Here is a 20,000-nt window from a genome sequence, read left to right on the forward strand (position 1 = left end):
ATTGGTCATTACTTATTTAACAATGTAATTGCAATCGCGGGAAGTCTCACACGACAATCCCGCGCATTCCTTTCTTAATTTAAGTTAATTTGGTGTAAACTTGAGTTTGAGGGAAATGGTATAGCACTATAGCCTGCCTATATTTTTTATTTTTCTCACTGTGATTTCACTAAATGTGTTTATTGGCATTTCAATAAATGTAATAATATTATGTACCCCTATTATGAGATCTCTGTTGTCTTATTAATAACTTTATGGCACAAATATAAAAACGATGACTGTAGGCCCTACTTGTAAAACGCAAACATCGCATTCTTTGTTTGATCGAGTGTGTGTGATTGCGCGTGCGTGCGTGTGATCTAAATGTTGATACACATACATCCATAAATAAAAGTGCAGTAATGCTGGACACGGACACACATCCTCATCACATGCAGCTACAGCCATCATTTATCCCACAGAGGGAACATGGTTCTGTTCTCTGGCCAACATCAACAACATTCCTCTCCATAACTGTCTTTTATGAGACACTGTATATTATCACTGTAGCTACAACATGTAGCTTTTTATGTATTCTCCAAATACAGGCAGTTATAATAACTTATACTTACACCCTATGAGTGCGCCTAAAAACCGTGAAGTCCCAAATACAAGCTGAGTTCTATCTATCTATCTATCTATCTATCTATCTATCTATCTATCTATACCTATCTATCTATCTATCTATCTATCTATCTATCTATCTATCTATCTATCTATCTATCTATCTATCTATCTATCTATCTATCTATCTATCTATCTATCTATCTCTATTTTGGTGCAGAAGGACAGTAATTACTGGTGGACTAATTGTCTTGTGGAACACGATAGGCCTACTTGACACGACACATGGCTGGACAGACGGACGGACAGACAGACAGACAGACAGACAGACAGACAGACAGACAGACGAAACGAGAAGGGGAAATAAAGCCATAAAAGTGGGCGGGACCCTAAACTACAGACACATTCCTCTGTGTGACACACACACACACACACACACACACACACACACACACACACACACACACACACACACACACACACACACACACACAATAACCTGGAAAAACAACACAATGGCAGAGAGAGACTAGCACCCTTATTTCTTGCAGAGGTATAGCAGACCGCAGAAGTGTGTGTGTGTGTGTGTGTGTGTGTGTGTGTGTGTGTGTGTGTGTGTGTGTGTGTGTGTGTGTGTGTGTGTGTGTGTGTGTGTGTGTGTGTGTGTGTGTGTGTGTGTGTGTGTGTGTGTGTGTGTGTGTGTGTGTGTGTGTGTGTGTGTGTGTGTGTGTGCCAAACGGAAGTGAGTTTATTTACAGTCAGAGAGAGAGAATGATTGACAGCATGCTAATCCGCCATGTTTACATTAGGAAGAATGAACAAAAGCCATAATAATAATAAGGTATATGTAATTTTATATAATATAGCCCGTTACAACACACCGTGGGGATTGTGTTTTATCCGTACATGAAAAACCTTTATCAGCTTTTTCATCTGTGATTATAGCCTATACAGTGGTGTGGTGTGTGTATTATTGTTGTGTGTGTGTGTGTGTGTGTGTGTGTGTGTGTGTGTGTGTGTGTGTGTGTGTGTGTGTGTTATGTATATAGGCTACATATATATATATATATATTCTATAAAATAGCCTATATTGCATTGCAGCCTATATATTTATTGTATTGTCAGACAGCATCTGCAGCGCCATAAGTAACATAACGTGCATCCTCTTACCGTGTGTTGACAATCAGCCGCTCGACAGACAGACCGATGGACAGACAGACAGATGGACGGTCAGACAGTCTGTCTGACTGACTGTCAGGCAGACAGACAGACAGCTTCCGTAGCGCGCACACCTGCAGTCCGCGGGAATAATGAGCCGGTTGGACGGCCCGGCGTCGGTAAGTCGGTTGGTTGATCGGTTCCCTCGGGCGGTGCATGGTTCCCACGACGGACCGGTTCCCCCGCGGCGGGACCACCGTGCAGAGAGAGAGAGAGAGCCGGGAGAAGAGCCCTGCCGCGCGGGGCGGCGTGTCGCGGTGTCCCGCTGGGCTGACGGCGTGGCTCCGCTCTGCTCCTGTTGTCATCCGCTCGTCAAAACACACTCTTCATCCTCCTCCTCCTCCTCATCTTCATCACCATCCTCTCCGCATCGCGGTAAAAACAACATGGTGAAGGGTTGGAGCCTATAGTTTTTTTTAGCGGTGCGCTCCGGTGTGTTCCCCCCGGGCTGCGGAGGGCGGAGAGCGGACGGAGGGGCGGGCGGGACACCGCTCTCTCTCTCTCTCCTCTCCGCTTCTTTCTCAGTGAAATCACGGACAGTCGGCGGTCCGCCACATTAGAGAGGAGAGGAGAGGAGAGGAGAGGAGAGGAGAGGAGAGGAGAGGAGAGGAGAGGAGAGGAGAGGAGACCCACCGGAGCCCGGAGAGCGGAGGAGGAGGAGGAGGAAGATGGAAGGAGGGGGGTTGAATCTCTCCTCTCCTCTATTCTCTGTTGATCTCACATCATCAAAAAGAATATGGAACCGCAGCTCCATAGCTGAGCAGTATAGCCTGTAGTGTACCGCTTTAAATCGGCCCGGTATACCGGGGCTCTGTCGGGCCGGTACCGGGGTGGGGTTCTCTCGGCACCGGGGCTGTGTGCGTGTGTGATCGGTAGGTAGGTGGGTAGCAGAGGTGGTCCCCGGCCCAGCCCAGCCCGGCCCGGCTCGGCTCGGCTAAAAGGACCGCTGCATGCAGCATAAAAGCCGCCTTGGGAAATCATAAAAAGTTCATGTCTGCGTTAGTGCGTCCACATGACCAGCCCCGCTGGCCAATCCGCGCGCCCGGACAACCATAAAGTTCCATCACAAAGTTGTAAATTTTCATAAAACAACAAGGAATTTATTGCATTTATACATCATGGACTGCTTTTTTTTTAAAGCTTAGGCTATAACTCCCCCCCCCCTCTCTCCCTCTCTCTCTCTCTCTCTCTCTCTCCCTCTCTCTTTCTAGCTCTCTCTCTCGTCGCCATTTTCTTTGCAGAGAAACAATCGCAGTAGACTGACTGTACATCTGAGAGAATCACTTTATCCTTTTTGACCGCATTAGTCTTTGCGCTAATAATGTGTGTGTGTGTGTGTGTGTGTGTGTGTGTGTGTGTGTGTGTGTGTGTGTGTGTGTGTGTGTGTGTGTGTGTGTGTGTGTGTGTGTGTGTGTGTGTGTGTGTGTGTGTGTGTGTGTGTGTGTGTGTGTGTGTGTGTGTGTGTGTGTGTGTTCGTTCCAGTTCTTAACTTCTTAGATATACTATTGTATGGCGTATATAGTAGATTATTTTTGTATTTTATTTAAATTCTTTATTAATCTAGGTTAATGTAGGATATTTCCTATCTCTGGTATAGTTATTGATTAGGCTACTACATCGATCACAGCTTAATCCAGACTAACAATGATTGGAATAATTATGATTAAATAACCTAATACATACATATTAGACGACTATATGGACTGATTTAGAGACACCGCGTTAAAAAAAAAAGCTTTTTTTTGCGGCGCATGCAATGGGCCTGTCAGTCACATCCTGACCTGATCTATACCTGAAATGCATCTCAATATGTCCGTTTTTATTTTAGGGTATAGACCCTAAAATACTATGCTGAAATAATGTACGCAAACCTCATGGTTTTGATTATATACAAATGAATTGGGCCACATTAGACCAGTACGAGTTATAGGCTATAATAATAACGATACCTATAACTGAGTCTGGACCAAGACAATATGTAATATTCGGTATATGCAGATTAAATCATATTTTCACTCATCAGAGGTGGAAAAAACACATTCAACAATTCCGTCTGCACTGCGTCTCATTTAGCATACATAACGTCTCCATGTTATGTATGTGGCTTTACGAATGTGACTGCAGATCAACAACATGATACAATTAACAACACAATTACACAATGAACACAACATATACAATTAACACAACATATTACACACAACGGACACAGTCACGTAAGATAACAGACAGTCGCAGCAGGCGTGTTGTGAGTGACACCGCATCGATGCGGGTGTGTGCGTGCCGTGGTGTTTACAGTGTTGGGGAGTATTAAGCTACATGTAGCTGAGCTACGTAGCTTAGCTACATTTTGCTGTAGCTTGTGGTATTTTAGCTACATTCATATTTGTGTACCTCGTCAAGTAGCTCAGCTACTTTTTGGGTCATTTTTTGTAGCTTAGCTACTCAAGTTACAAGCTACAATTTTGGGTCTCCCAGAGGGGAGGAGGGGTCTCCCAGAGGAGAGCAGGGTGAGGATGGGTCTCCCAGAGGGGAGCAGGGTGGGTGGGGTCTCCCAGAGGGGAGCAGGGTGGGAGGGGTCTCCCAGAGGGGAGCAGGGTGGGAGGAGGGGTCTCCCAGAGGGGAGCAGGGTGGGAGGGGTCTCCCAGAGGGGAGCAGGGTGGGAGGAGGGGTCTCCCAGAGGGGAGCAGGGGGAGGAGGGGTCTCCCAGAGGGGAGCAGGGGTCTCCCAGAGGGGAGGAGGGGTCTCCCGCATGTACATTCTCAATTTAACGCTGAAAAATTAAAAGTAGCTGAGCTACTTTTCCTATGTAGCTGTAGCTTTACAAGCTACATTTCTCCAGGGGTAGCTATGTAGCTTGATCAAGCTACTGCCATGGCGAGCTACTTGTAGCTTTACAAGCTACGCTTTCAAAGTAACTTCCCCAACACTGGGTGTTTATATAGTGGGCCAGGAGGAGAACCCGCACGGCACGGCCCGGCCCGGCCCGGCCGCACCTGGCCTGGATGCGGGACAGATACAAAGAGTTTTTAACGCATTGCGGCACCGCGTTGAGAGAGAGACTTCACTGCAGTCACTATAGTAGCTATATGCTGCAATCACTGCAAAGACTATACACGAGAGTATACAAGTTACAACTGTATAGCCTATACTATTGTTTATAATACCGCTGTGAAAACACACATTATATTAATCCAAGACAGACTCCCTGACAAACATGTATACATGCATTTAACATCAACAAACTCTAGAAGATGTACTTATTTGGGTATCCGGAGACATGGCCAGTTTACCAACTCGCCGTGATTTAGTGCATTTCAGTTTTACTTCACCAAGTTCACCTTAAATTTAAATTGTATATTGAATTTAGTTGCCGGCGGTCCCCCAGGGCTGTGTACTTGGCCTCGTCTGTTCCCTATATACCTCAACACCGTTATCTATTTGGCAAAATTATAGCCAATTATGTACAATTTAGCTGAGCATGCGTGCTTGCAGAGAATGTCTATTTTGGCCTAAATTTAGAGACGCTATTATTAGGGTGCATAGGCTATAGCTGCTGTTCATGTGCTTTAAAAAAGCTTGTTTTTACAGACTCAGACTCACGGAGTTTAGCTCTTATAAAAGACACGTGGTATTAATAGTTCTCCTAAAGTCTCTGTACACACAAACAAACCAGACGTGTTGTACAGAATTAATATAAACATATATATTGTTTCATCTTGGTTTGCGTCATGCTCGCTTTCTCTTTAACCCATAGCCATTTTAATTGGTTTTCTTACATACAAATATATATGTAGCATTTTATAGGCCTATATCAGCATACAGGGGAAGAAAAAAAAAACCTGAGGTTGAAACATTAAAGTATAGGCCATTAGGCCTACATTATCAAAAAAAGTATAGCAAGCAAGCATAATTATATAGACAAATTAATGACATACTGAAACACACATATAAGGCCTGCTTATAGCTACAGTGGTGGGAAAAGTATACAGGCTACTGAATGGTTTTACTTAAATACAAGTATCAATAAAGTAAAAGCCCATGCAGGATTCAAAATGTATACTTGACTTGAGTATAAAAGTATTGGTATTTAAATGTTGAAGTACTAAAAGGACAAGTTTTCATGCAGTCCCTCATGCAGCGGCGCATTGTGCAGCGCTTTGTATAGGTCGGCTTTTTAAATGAAGCATATTATGTTTACGGCAATAATCAAAATGTACACAGTAGTACACTATAAAATGTACACAGTATAGGCTACTTATAACGTTTTCAAATTACTGTGGTAAAAGTGCAATATTTTCCTCTGAGATGTAGTGGAGAAAAGTAAAGAGACATTCTGAAATACTCCAGTAAAGTGAAAGCTATAAAGACTACCGGCTCAACATCAACAATACTTAAGTATATTTCCACCGCTGCCATATAGCCTGCAGGGCTTAATGTTCACATACAGAGTTCTACGTGTTGTTTCAGAGTTACAGATTATGTCTAAATGTTCGGTTAATGCTGTTAATTGAGTAATTATTTATTGTGCTGTAGTTGCATCATCATCATCATCATGGCGGTCAGAGTGACACACACTGACACACACACACACACACACACACACACACACACACACACACACACACACACACACACACACACACACACACACACACACACACACACACACACACACACACACACACACACACACACACACACACACAGAGAGAGAGCAGTGATGTTGAACCCTGGATGACCTCTCAGACCTTGATGTGCATGGTGGGATCAACATGATCTCACACACACACACACACACACACACACACACACACAGACCTATACCTCAACCACTGGTCCTTGAGGGGGTTCCAGGTGGTCCGGGGACCACCAGTGGTCCTAGAGGGGGTTCCAGGTGGTCCGGGGACCACCAGTGGTCCTCAAGGGGGTTCCAGGTGGTCCGGGGACCACCAGTGGTCCTCGAGGGGGTTCCAGGTGGTCCGGGGACCACCAGTGGTCCTAGAGGGGGTTCCAGGTGGTCCGGGGACAACCAGTGGTCCTTGAGGGGGTTCCAGGTGGTCCGGTGGACCACCAGTGGTCCTTGAGGGGGTTCCAGGTGGTCCCCATGATAAATGATGGAGAGTTAAATCTTTAACTCTTGAGAGCGTATAACATGAAACCAAATGGACCATTTGGTTTCATGTTTGATGTTGCGCTATCAAGAGTTAAATTATTGTTAAACATCTTTGCATTACTTAATTTACAAGAAGTCTATACTCTATATACACAATTAGAGAATGTATTGCCAAAAGCATAAAGGACTTTTATAGACAATAGAGCTTGATATGAAAAGCATTGAAAACCACTGATCTACAAACAACCACAACACACAGTTATAGACCAACAAGAACCAGAACCACTTTCTCTTCTGACCTGCACCATGCATATATAGGGGCCGCTGGACTGGTACCGGAGTCCGTCCGGACTCTATCAGAACCCAGAAGGAAGCAGCGCTTCCTCCGCTGAGGTTAAACATTAAGCCTGCCTGTTGTTGTTTAGTTGTTTGTTTCACACCATCCAGACTCAGCCTGCTTCCTTCCTGTCCTCTCTTTGTGTGCGTGTTACTTTTTTTTACTGCTGCCTTTCTTCAGTTCCTCTAAGTCCGGTTTTAGGGCCCTAAATATGGCACGCACAAACACTGTGACACGCACAAACTTTGACACACACACACGCCACCGTGCACAGATCGTATCAGGCAGATGCTCCGGTGTGTGTGTGTCTGTGTGTCTGTCGTAGCCTAGTATAGTGCATGGTCTTGGTCTTCTGTTGTGGAATTTACTGGATTAAAAATATCTTTATGGAATTATTGTTGGATTATTTTTGGAGGCAGGTTTGTTTCCTATATCTGTCACCCGGACTGACCGTATAGGCTATAGGCCTATATATGTGTGTGCGGCACTGTGCGCGGACCGGACGGGCTTTTATTGGGCGTGATCCTATATTAATTTAAACTTATATATATTGTCAAAATATGTCTCATAATTTTCTTTAATTCTGTGACTGTCTGATAAAAGTATTGTCTGAAATGAATGTAGGCTACTTAAAAAATGAGCGAAAGGACGACCTTATTATAATGAGAGTAGATGACGGCTTTTCTTTCACTAATTATACAATTCACAATGTTTCATTTAACTTGCAGCGAGTAAAAAAAGTGGTATTTAAAAGCATATTGTTTTCAATATTATTGAGTTGTAACTTGTTATTAATTTCATTATCAAACTTGTAGTTTAATGGATAAACCCATACTATGCTAAATGCCTACATTGTAAATCGCAGTGGTCTATTTGTCAATTATTAAATATGCTCTGAAACATTACAAATCTAGGACAAACAGGACACATTATTTATTAAATGTAAATGCAGTCAGTGCTGGTTTGTCTTTACGTCCAAGTGCAACCGCTTCGTCCTTAACTTTCAGAGTTAATTGAACGCTAATCCTTTTAAGTGTGTATAATTCCTTTGCCTGAGTTTGTGTGTGGTGATTTTTACCGTGCATGTGACCGGCATGCACGGGGGGACATTATAGACTATAGTCACTATAGCCTACGTTACTGCATATTGTTCAAATAGTGGGAATATAGTTTATTTTTGATCGATCACAGATCAAACTGTGAATTGTTCCTCGCCGAGTGGCTGATTGAAAGCCGATCACTTGTCGATCAGCTCATCGTGATAACATAGTTTACAGTGTGTACAGCCGTTTAGCAGACGATCTAATGTGCAGTTACAAGTTATACGCTCTTTACTTACATTATGCTATAAGCAAGAACAACACGAACATGAAATACATATATAAATATAATCATATAGGAAGTATAAAACCCAACCCATGTTCTTTCTTTGGCTATATTATATACGTATATTTGTACGTCTCTAAATGTTTTGATGATTTGAACAAGGCGGACCCTCTTGTAAACAAGTGTAATGCTTAATTGGGTCGTCCACTCACAGTTAACAGTCTTTGTATTGAGTTGTGCTTGAAATGTATAGGTATACTGAAATTCTGCTAATAAATACAATATTTCAATCAATCAATCAAAGTCAACATACAAAAAGCTATACACCGGTAGCATATATACTCACAGCAAACAGAACCATATATATATATATATATATATATATATATATATATTTACGGTATATAGGCCTACAGTACTAAATGGTATAGTGAAATATGGCAACAGCTAAACAGTGACGGTAATCATCATAACCTTTTGAAGTGGACTTCAATAATGGCATTGGCTATACGTATATATAGACACTTTTAATTCGTGATTTATAAATTAATGTAACAACAACTAACAACTAACTGTATAATATTATTTAACACAACAAGATGAATACAAAAAATATTGAACAACACGGACATTCCCCCGGGTGGTTACTTTTTTATTTACAGAAAGGGTTTTTGTGCAACATTGTTCTAAGTATAGCCCAATGGAGACTAAATATAATGTAGGCTGAACACAATAAAATAAAAAATAACATGGTCTCTGTCGAGTGGATTAAACCTCATGTCGAAAACTGTTTACTTTCTAGGATTCAAATTCAAAAGTAGCAGATCTACAAGCTCAAAACGCGTCGCTTTGCGCCGCGTTTTAGAGCGTGTAGATCTTCTAATTTCGATGCTTTGTGTGACGCTGTGGTATGATCAACTATGGGGGCATTCATTTTGGGGGAAAAAACGCAGACAAAAGTTAAAAATGTGGAAATGAGAGGTTTCTATGTGACAGCAACAATATTATGTTAGATTATATTATTTCTGGATGAAATAATATGAAATAATCTAAAGAAAGACATGAAAGTAAGACAATTTAAGTCTATACATATATACAACACGCACGCACACGCACACACACGCGCGCACACACACACACACGCACACGCACACGCACACGCACACACACACACACACACACATTCTTGGCAGTATAGACTATTTTTCTTGTATTCAGATTATATATACATTTTTGCTCGATTTTATTTTAAATTCTACCACACGTGGTTTCAAATGGGACAGTCAGTGACTTTGATTAGGTAGTCTTTTGTTTGTACTTTTTGACAGAATAAATAAACATATTCACATTAGTCTGTGTTTGTGTTTTTATAACATAATAATCAAATCTATATAAAGTTATCCGTTAACGCAGACCATCCATCTCTTGGTCTGTAATCAAAATAGAATTGGCCTTCATTAATTGGAAGTCTAATTAAGCCTGCAAGTTCTGCATTATTATTACATCCTGACTGGATAAGGGCTGTTATTTCATGTGTTTGTTAAAATAAGTGTTAAATATATATCTCTATATTCTGATCTATCAATCAGTCCTAGAGTGACTTTGTTCAGTAACACAGGTCTGTCTAACACAGCTCTTAGTATAAACAGCAGAATGGGATACCATTATGAACCAATCAGAGAGAGAGAGAGAGCTCATATAAAAGAGGTGAAATTGAAAGTCTTGAAACAAAATATCACTTAATATCGTAATACCACCTTTAAAACATCTTATCACAAGAAACACTTGATCGCTCAAATTGTTTTTTCCACGTTTGTTTGTTTCTTGTTTTGTTCTTTTGTTATTGTTGATGTTTTAAAACAACAACAACAACAACAACAACTGAACTAAACCCCAGCAGTGTATACTGTGCATACTAGCAGTGTACTCATGTGCATACTAGCAGTGTACTGTGTATACTAGCAGTGTATATGTGTACTATAGCATGCAGTGTCTTTTCGGTTATTGTGGGGAAAGCTTTAGCTGGAAACAGAGCATCTGGTTGTGAGCTTCATGTAGATCTGCTGTTTTCACTGAAACCTTCCCCACAATAGACACCAGTACAGAGCCCTGATGGACTCCGCTCAGCCATGTAGGGTTTAAAGGAGTAGTTCAGCCAGGCAAAAATACCGTATTTTAAGTCCCGGTTATACGATGATGTCATACTGTATAGTGTATACTGTCCAATCAGATGAGGGCAAACTATAAGCGCACAAATGCCTTTGGGAAGAGTTCCAAATCGCTGGCCAATCGGAGGGGAGAATAGAGAGTTATTGCAGAAGAAATGTTTTTAAACGATTTAAACGTTTTCAACGATTTAGACGCTGGAGCGCAATAACAGTAAATAGTCTGCTTGCCTTATAGGCAACCACACCGATAAGATAATGAAAAGAAAACCTGAACTTTTAAACATTCAGTAGATTTTCTGTGCTCTGGGGTTTTCTGTGCTCTGAGTTGCCTGCAGGGACGTGATGTCATTGTTGTTGAAGCCTCAAAAGGCGAATTGAATGTCATGAAACATTTAACCCATTTTGAACGGGAACCGCGTTTGGTGTTCTTAGCAGTACTTTAGCAATTGAAAAATAGCAGTGTGGCACTATGAGCTTGTATAGGTCTGCTATTTTAGAAAAATCGTGAAAATGTGTAGTGCAAATCTTTGAAGTTAAACATTTTCGCTCTGAAAGAATATATCTTTCAGAGCGAACATTTTTAACTCAAATCTTTGCTTCTGGAGCGTCCCTGGAACAACATATTTTCAGATGGGGGTCGGCGGCCAAATTCAGATAATTCTGGGGCTCCTTGACATGAAATAGTTTGAAAACCACTGACATATAGAAACAGGGTTTTTCAGAAAACTGTCATGATTTAGGAGACATTTATAGAATCGTCCTCAGGTCTGTGCGCCTAGACTATAGTCTAGAGAGACATCTGATCTCAGATATGGGGGAAATGTCATGATTCCATAAAGGACGCAACGCCACTCTAGAAGCATTTCTTTTCAACGTTAACTTGACGTGGTGCTCATCACTCTTCGTCCTCATCCTCCTCATCCTCGTCTTCGTCGCCGGTGGGCTGGTCGGTGGTAGTGGGCGATGCCCCTCCCCCGCTCTTGTTCTCCTTCTTCCACTTCATGCGTCGGTTCTGGAACCAGATCTTGATCTGTCTCTCGGTGAGGCAGAGCGCGTGCGCGATCTCTATCCTGCGGCGCCGCGTCAGGTAGCGGTTGAAGTGGAACTCCTTCTCCAGCTCCAGGGTCTGGTAGCGGGTGTAGGTCTGACGGCCGCGCCGCCGGTCCGTACCTGCAGGGGGCGGAAAAAACAAGTACACAAATTGTGTTAGCATAAATGTAGTTATAGCCTCTGCCATCGTTAGCGTTCACTTTAAGAGAGGGAGTTTATACCCCCCCCCGCCAGCCCCACACACACACACTCAATACACACACACTTTGCAAGTTAGGGTCCAACAAATGGACCCGTTACAGACCCATAAGGGTCCATTTGGTTCTGCATGGGGACCCATAGAACTCCCTCAAGGCGTGTGACATCACTGGATGAGATATATGGTGACGTCCTCCGTGTGACCTCTGTGTGACCTCTGTGTGACCCGATATGTTGCAGAGCACACAGTCCTGCTTTGATCTTCCACTGATGTGTTGTTTTGTCAAACGTCAGACGGCCTCTAAAATAGACCCAACTAGAACTGCACTCTGCCGAGTGCATACTTGCTTGTTGCACACTAGTAGGCCATAAATGGCCTACTAGTGCGCAAGCAGAGCGCGCAAGTACTTTCGACCGCTGGAAAGTATCACATCTCAGTATCTCTGTGAAGGAACGTTTGAAATGTATAATCATTACGTGTAACTATTTGCTACCTAACTACTTTTTTACAGAAAAATGAATCATTGATATGTGATGAAAAAAAAGGTATATAAACTGAATTAAAATATATTATACAGTATAATTATTTTATTACTTATTGTAAATTGTCAATTGTTTTAAATGTATTTCATTTTGTACTATAGTGATATTAATACTAAATCATGATCAGAGTAATATGTGTCTCTAACTTCAATTTCTGTAATAATACTTTCAAATTTGTTGAAATATACATCCCAGCAGACCAGGCACAGATTTACAAATTACAAATCACATTACAACTACATACAGAGTATGTAGTTGTAATTTGATTAGCAGTATACCGTGGTTACTTGGTTCCAAAAAGTGAAGCCAAGTTTTTTTCAACCGTAAGTCTGTGCCTGGTTTGCTGGGACCAGTTACAACATTACGTCATCGTTGAGAACTGGGACCAGAGTACATGGTGTGTGTATATGTATGACTAGCTCTCAGTGATGACGTAAGAGATATGGTCATCTGTGTAGTCTGTTCCCAGCAGACCAGGCACAGATTTACAAATTACAAATCACATTACAACTACATACAGAGTATGTAGTTGTAATTTGATTAGCAGTATACTGTGGTTACTTGGTTCCAAAAAGTGAAGACAAGTTTTCTTCAACGGTAAATCTGTGCCTGGTTTGCTGGGACTAGTTACAACATTACGTCATCCTTGAGAGAGTACATGGTGTGTATATGACGTAATGTTGTAACTTGTAACTTGTAACTTGTAACATTACGTCATATACACACCATGTACTCTCTCAAGGATGACGTAATGTTGTAACTAGTCCCAGCAAACCAGGCACAGATTTACCGTTGAAGAAAACTTGGCTTCACTTCGAAGAGACCAAGCGAAACGATTACTTGCGCGCTCTGCTTGCGCAAGTAATTATAAATACTTCTACTATATATAGATCTGTATGGTAATGCTGCTGTGAGGCCATTCTACTATAGATATGGGGTAATGCTGCTGTGAGGCCATTCTACTATAGATATGTGGTAATGCTGCTGTGAGGCCATTCTACTATAGATATGTGGTAATGCTGCTGTGAGGCCATATACTATAGATATGTGGTAATGCCGCTGTGAGGCCATTCTACTATAGATATGTGGTAATGCTGCTGTGAGGCCATTCTACTATAGATATGTGGTAATGCTGCTGTGAGGCCATTCTACTATGTATAGATATGTGGTAATGCTGCTGTGAGGCCATTCTACTATAGATATGTGGTAATGCTGCTGTGAGGCCATTCTACTATAGATATGTGGTAATGCTGCTGTGACGCCATTCTACTATATAGATCTGTGGTAATGCTGCTGTGAGGCCATTCTATTATAGATATGTGGTAATGCTGCTGTGACGCCATTCTACTATATATAGATCTGTGGTAATGCTGCTGTGACGCCATTCTACTATGTATAGATATGTGGTAATGCTGCTGTGAGCCCATTCTACTATATATAGATCTGTGGTAATGCTGCTGTGAGGCCATTCTCCTTCCATGAAGGAATCTACTATGAAACCTTCTCAACGTCATGACTGCAGCATTGTACACTGTACAGCAGGTCTGTGTGTGGCTCAACTCTGTGCCGTGCATGCGTGCGTGCGTGCAGGGGTCATGTGCGTGCGTGCGTGTGTGCGTGCGTGCGTAGGGGTGATGTGCGTGCGTGAGTGAGTGCATGCGTGCGTGCATGGGTGCATGCAGGGGTGAGGTGCGTGCGTGTGTGCGTGCATGCGTAGAGGTGATGTGCGTGCGTGCGTGCGTGCGTGCGTAGGGGTGACGTGCGTGCACACAGAGGTCACGTCATGCAGCTGCAGGCTGTTAGGATCAGGGTGTAATGTTAACCAATAACCATTAAGGTCCAATAGAGTCTCCTGTACAAGAAGACCTTGTTGAGTTAATGATGATTATATCGCAAAACAACACCTAGAAGACAAAGGCTGAAACCTTAGTGGACACGTTTAACTACAGCTCTCAAAACTGTGTCAAAACACACTTTAACTCTGTAAGTGTTGTTAACACAATTACGTCTCAAAACATACACTGAGGATTCATGTTAAACAATTTAGCATCTAGCAGATGCTCTTAAAGGACCACTTCACCACTTTTCAACCTATCTTCACATAATAGGTCCTCACTAACAACATGATAAAATGGCACTTATGTATTTCCTACTCGGTCTGTGTCTCATAGGAGGGCTGTGGGAATCCAAGCTAATAGAAACTGCAGGCTTTCTATGTCACTGGTGGATGGGTTTATGAACTGCCCACAGCCCTCCTATGAGACACAGACACATTTTATCATGATTATTAGTGAGGACCTGTTAGCAAAGCAAAGCAAAGTTACTATAGTTTACCCAGGGTATAACTGGACTAAGCTCAAGAACTTGTTTACAGCCAGGCCCTGCTCATAGAACATTGCATGGTGGGGGTTCAATGCCTTGCTCAAGGGCACTTCAGCGGTGTTATATGAAGATAGGTTGAAACGTGGTGAAGTGGTCCTTTAATCCATCCAGTGCATAGAAACATGCAGTCATCTAAGTATATAAACTAAGATGGTCAGTCTAACAGTAGAATAATCCAAATCCAATACATTGAAACTATAAAAGCTATATACGATGCCAGGTGAATAATTCTGTCTTAAAACTATACTTCTCTTTGATGTTGTATCCAGCGTCTCAGCCCCGCCCCCGACGACAGGCCCGGAAGGGAATTCCCCGTTAATTTCCCCCCATAGAGTTTTCATAAAGCATTTATTGAAAGACCTTTTACGCCGTTGGACAACGCCAACTCCTTGTTGTGACAAATCATAACAATAAACACAATGTTTTGATGAAATACTGAGAGAGAAGAAAAAAAGGTCAGGGTCCGACTCTTTTAGTTTAGTTTTTCTTCCTAGTAATTATTCGATCTGCCCAAAACATTGCATTTATTGCCCTTTTATAGAATATGATAGTCTGTTTTCATGTAACCCTGTTAGTCTCTCTCTCTCTCTCTCTCTCTCTCTCTCTCTCTCTCTCTCTCTATCAGTGTTTTTGTAACCCTGAGAGTGTATAGGCCTACAGTTGGATCAATCACCACCAAGGTGAAGGTACAGTTTATTTCTTGATTTGTACATTGTGGATAATAATAATAATAATACTAATAACAATAACTCCATTAGCGCTGCTGTTTCAGAGGCTAATGGAGCACTAACGTGCACGACACGTGCACGTCGACCGTTCACATACAGTTCACCATGCAGTTCAAACGTCCTGCGATGTGCGTGCGTGCGGTCCAATGTAATCAATAATCAATAGAACAGATTAAGGCGTGCGTGCATGCATGCGTTTATGTGAAAAATCACACCAGTGTGAAGTGAGGGGAACTCTTTTCATCGTATACAATACATCATCATGACGTAAAATAGAAAGTGAGCCGATTTGCTCGTCTATACATATGACGTAAATTCTCCATTTATTTTCAATGGGAATTTAATGTTTGTGTAAGACGAAAGTCTACACTAATATAGCTGAATATGGGCTGACGCCCCTCAAACATGGCTGGCAGGCAGACAGATCCATCACCCTCACACACTCGTAGTGTGTGAGAAGCTCTGAAAGGCTAGACAGACAGACAGACAGACAGACAATGGGCCGGCCCGCAGGCCTCCGGGCCATCTCAGGACAGGACGACTAGTACTTTAGTGCCACTTACAAATTGAGGCCGGCTGTAACAGTAGCCGCCGTTCCAGCGATACATTACAGGCCGAGGCCAGACGGTAGGAAGTCACACACACTAGTTACTAGAATATACACGCCATCGCCATCCATCCACCTTATACATACACGCCATGCAGTCTGACACTCCAAGAACTCACACACACAATATACACGTCATCCTGGATACGAATGAGCAGATCACGTGCACGTTCACAAAGAACATATACACACCAAGACCTCACACAATATATATATGCATAGCTAGCTACTCATAGTTTCATTATACAAATATTCTACTGTTAGACAGATGATACATTCTTGGTTTACTGGTGATCCTAGATGACTATTTCCATATATTTGATGTATTACCTGCATGTGTTATTATTGCTTACTGTGTAAATCGCTCTGGATTAAGAGCGTCTGATGAATGCCTAAATTGTAGAATACATGCGATGGATGGAACGGGGTTGTAAAGATGTGTGTGTGGTGGGGTGGTGCCCCCAGGCTGTGTGGTGGAGTCATTGCAGCAGCAGGACTCTGCAAAGAGCCACTTCCACACACAGGATACCTTAATGCACCCGTAATGTTAACCCCCCCTCCCCCTCCGGTACACCCTGTCACATGACACCACCGGACCACACACACACACACACACACACACACACACACACACACACACACACACGCGCGCACGTATGCACACAGGCACACACACACACACACACACACACACACACGCGTGCACGCGCACACACAGACACTCAGGAGGTGTAAGTAGTCTGAGACCTCTCTATAGAAATAGAGGCCTCAGGGCTGACACGACTATACACTGATGATCGGTCTGTGTGCGTATATGATGTATTATGTATATGTAAATAAAGATTTTCCAAGAAGCTTTGTCATTGGTCGAATTGCCTGTCTACTTCCTGATTGGTTAGTCATTTCGACCGTGTTTTTTCTTTTCTTCGAACCAATGACAAAGCTTCTAGGAACCTCTTTGAATGCAGATTGTGGCCCCTAGATGTCTCACAGAGACTACACTTTTTGGGGGAGCGTTCTACTCATTGCTGGCTGTCTGAATTTTTTGGACATATTATTTATAGCAGCTTTACGATTATCCATTATTGTGCATTTTATATTAGGCTATTCAATTTACAATTTATAATCTAATCATTTTAGCTGACACTCTTAATTTACAGCAATTTACAGTAAGCAAGGAGAATGCAAATAGTCATCTCATCATCATGTTTCAACCACGGTCGAGATCATGGATTTCATAACGCCACGCCAGACCTCCCAGGCCTTCATTGCCATCCCCAGTTCCTGCTTACTGATGCCTGTGTCTCTAGCGATGACATCAGGGAACGACAGTTTTCTTCCTCTGGTCTGCTTTGAGGCAGGACTCCAGAGAAGATGGGAAGATATAACCTCATTGTCAGCTCTGTAGCAGTGGCCACTGGCCAGCAAACTGTGTTCTTCTGGATCGGACTAGTGAAGAATCACGGGGAAGGTTGCCGTATATTAGATTTAGATTAGTCGATGGGTGGCTCTTCCAAGAGATTTCGCGCTCTCATTAGAAGGCGGTGTAAGTGCCATCCAACCGTTTCTCTAGTTTCTCAGAAAGAGTCCATGTCTCTGAGCCAGAGTAGAATCGGCTCGACGGTCATCCTAAATATTTTTACTTTTAACATCTTACTAGGCTGGGACGACCAGATCTTATGCATGTCATTGCAGGCTGACCAGGCCTGCAATAGTTTATAGTTTGAAAGTACTTTTGGGAAGAAGATAAGATACAGTATATGAACCCACATACATCAACCTGTTTCAGAGGAGTGTTGTTAAGGGTTTTTATAATGTGGTTATTGTTGGATTTGCATATATTTACGTATTCAGTTTTCATGTCAGCTATAGGACAATATAGGTAAACAAAAATAATGCAATCCATTACCTGCAAGAACCTATATATATATAACCTATCCATAATCTGTACATTGATCTATACACATGTATCAACAATAAGTTATCATGATGTCTTACATAACAAGCTGTCTAATAATACATTTTCCCTTGCATAAGACTGCAAGGTCATTAAGCCTAGTATAGGGCAAGTGGCAATTCGGAAAACTGTCTGTGTGTGTGTGTGTGTGTGTGTGTGTGTGTGTGTGTGGTGTGTGGGTGGGTGTGCGTGCGTGCATGCGTGTTGTTTAATATGGAGCAGTGGAGCAATTAAAAAATATATCACCTTAATCTCATCTCATTCTAAATGTGTCTCCAAATAGTGCGTGCGTGCGTGCGTGCGTGCGTGCGTGCCAACGTCACGTCTGCGTGAAATATTTAGAAGGAGCCGTTAAGGAGACTAACTAAATGTAGTTAACTATTAACTATATACATTTCCAATTGCAGTTTACATGTACGTATATGTCTATATATAGACTCTACCTACGTCACAATATATAGTCTCTAAGTTGCAACAAGCTGAAAATAAATGAAGCCATCTTTGACAGACAGTTTTGTTAGACTATAATGTAGATATATATAGCTCTGGTCCATAGCTCTAATGCGTTGCATTTAGAGCTATGTTACTCTCGACTTCCGCCACTCGTATGAACCAGCCTCTCGTTTTTAGCGTAAATAAAAAGAAAGTTTTTGCTACTGACCAAAACAAAGGCGGGTTGTGTCATTAGAAAGCCTACTTTCCTTATTGGGAGCACTCTGAGCCCCCCCCCCCCCCCCACCACACTTATAAATGGTAGTTTTTGGCCAGAAAGGGATTTTTTTCCACCGGAGGAAAGATATTCTCTATGAGGCAATTCTCATGGGCAATATTGGTAGAAGTGGAGTAACTAAAAGTATTTTTTTCCCGGTGGAAACAAAATCCCCTTTTGGTTAGGGGATTTTATACGTGTGGTGGGGGAGGGGGCTCATAGTGCTCCTACTAAGGAAAGTAGGCTTTCTAATGACACAACCAGCCTTTGTTTTGGTCATGAGTAGCAAAAACGTTCTTTTTATTTACGCTAAAGATGAGAGGCTGAGAGTAACATAACTCTAAATGCAACGCATTAGAGCTATGCTGACCTGCAGATCATTAGGGCCGATTCATACTCCTATTTTAGAGCCGAATAAAAGTCGGTTCGGCTCTGTAGAGCCTACAATGTGACGTCATTTGGCTCTGTAGAGCCTACAATGTGACGTCATTTGGCTCTGTAGAGCCTACAATGTGACGTCATTTGGCTCTGTAGAGCCTACAATGTGACGTCATTTGAGGTTCGGGGGGGGGGGGGGGGGGGGGGGGGGGGGCGGGTACCGTCCTAAAGTCGACTCTTCGGTGCTACTGAAAATTTCTGACGAGCCGAAATCATTTCGGCACTACAGCGCTGAAACAGCGGTAAATAGGAGTATGAATCGGCCCTTAGAGCTATGGATCAGAGCATTTGAGCTATGGATCAGATCATTAGAGCTATGAACCAGAGCATTAGAGCTATGGACCAGAGCATTAGAGCTATGTAATCAGAGCATTATAGCTATGGATCAGATCATTAGAGCTATGGATCAGAGCATTTGAGCTATGGACCAGAGCATTAGAGCTATGGACCAGAGCATTAGAGCTATGTAATCAGAGCATTATAGCTATGGATCAGAGCATTAGAGCTATGGACCAGAGCATTAGAGCTATGGACCAGAGCATTAGAGCTATGGATCAGAGCATTTGAGCTATGGACCAGAGCATTAGAGCTATGGACCAGAGCATTAGAGCTATGTAATC

At 42.4% G+C, this 20,000-nt stretch overlaps 1 protein-coding gene across 1 annotated transcript in view; it reads right to left on the bottom strand.

Annotated features, from left to right (window-relative positions):
- Positions 1-9,231: 9,231 nt before the first annotated feature.
- The window catches only part of LOC308323633 (uncharacterized protein), a 19,491-nt gene continuing 8,722 nt past the window's right edge, over positions 9,232-20,000 (bottom strand). The window contains exon 2 of the mRNA XM_080775392.1: positions 9,232-11,938. Coding sequence (XP_080631518.1) covers positions 11,664-11,938 — 275 coding nt within the window. The 3' untranslated portion in view covers positions 9,232-11,663. The remainder of the gene's footprint in view (positions 11,939-20,000) is intronic.

The sequence above is a fragment of the Protomyctophum bolini genome, assembly GCF_963924005.1.
Source record: "Protomyctophum bolini genome assembly, chromosome: 11".
NCBI classification, from domain to species: Eukaryota; Metazoa; Chordata; class Actinopteri; order Myctophiformes; family Myctophidae; genus Protomyctophum; species Protomyctophum bolini.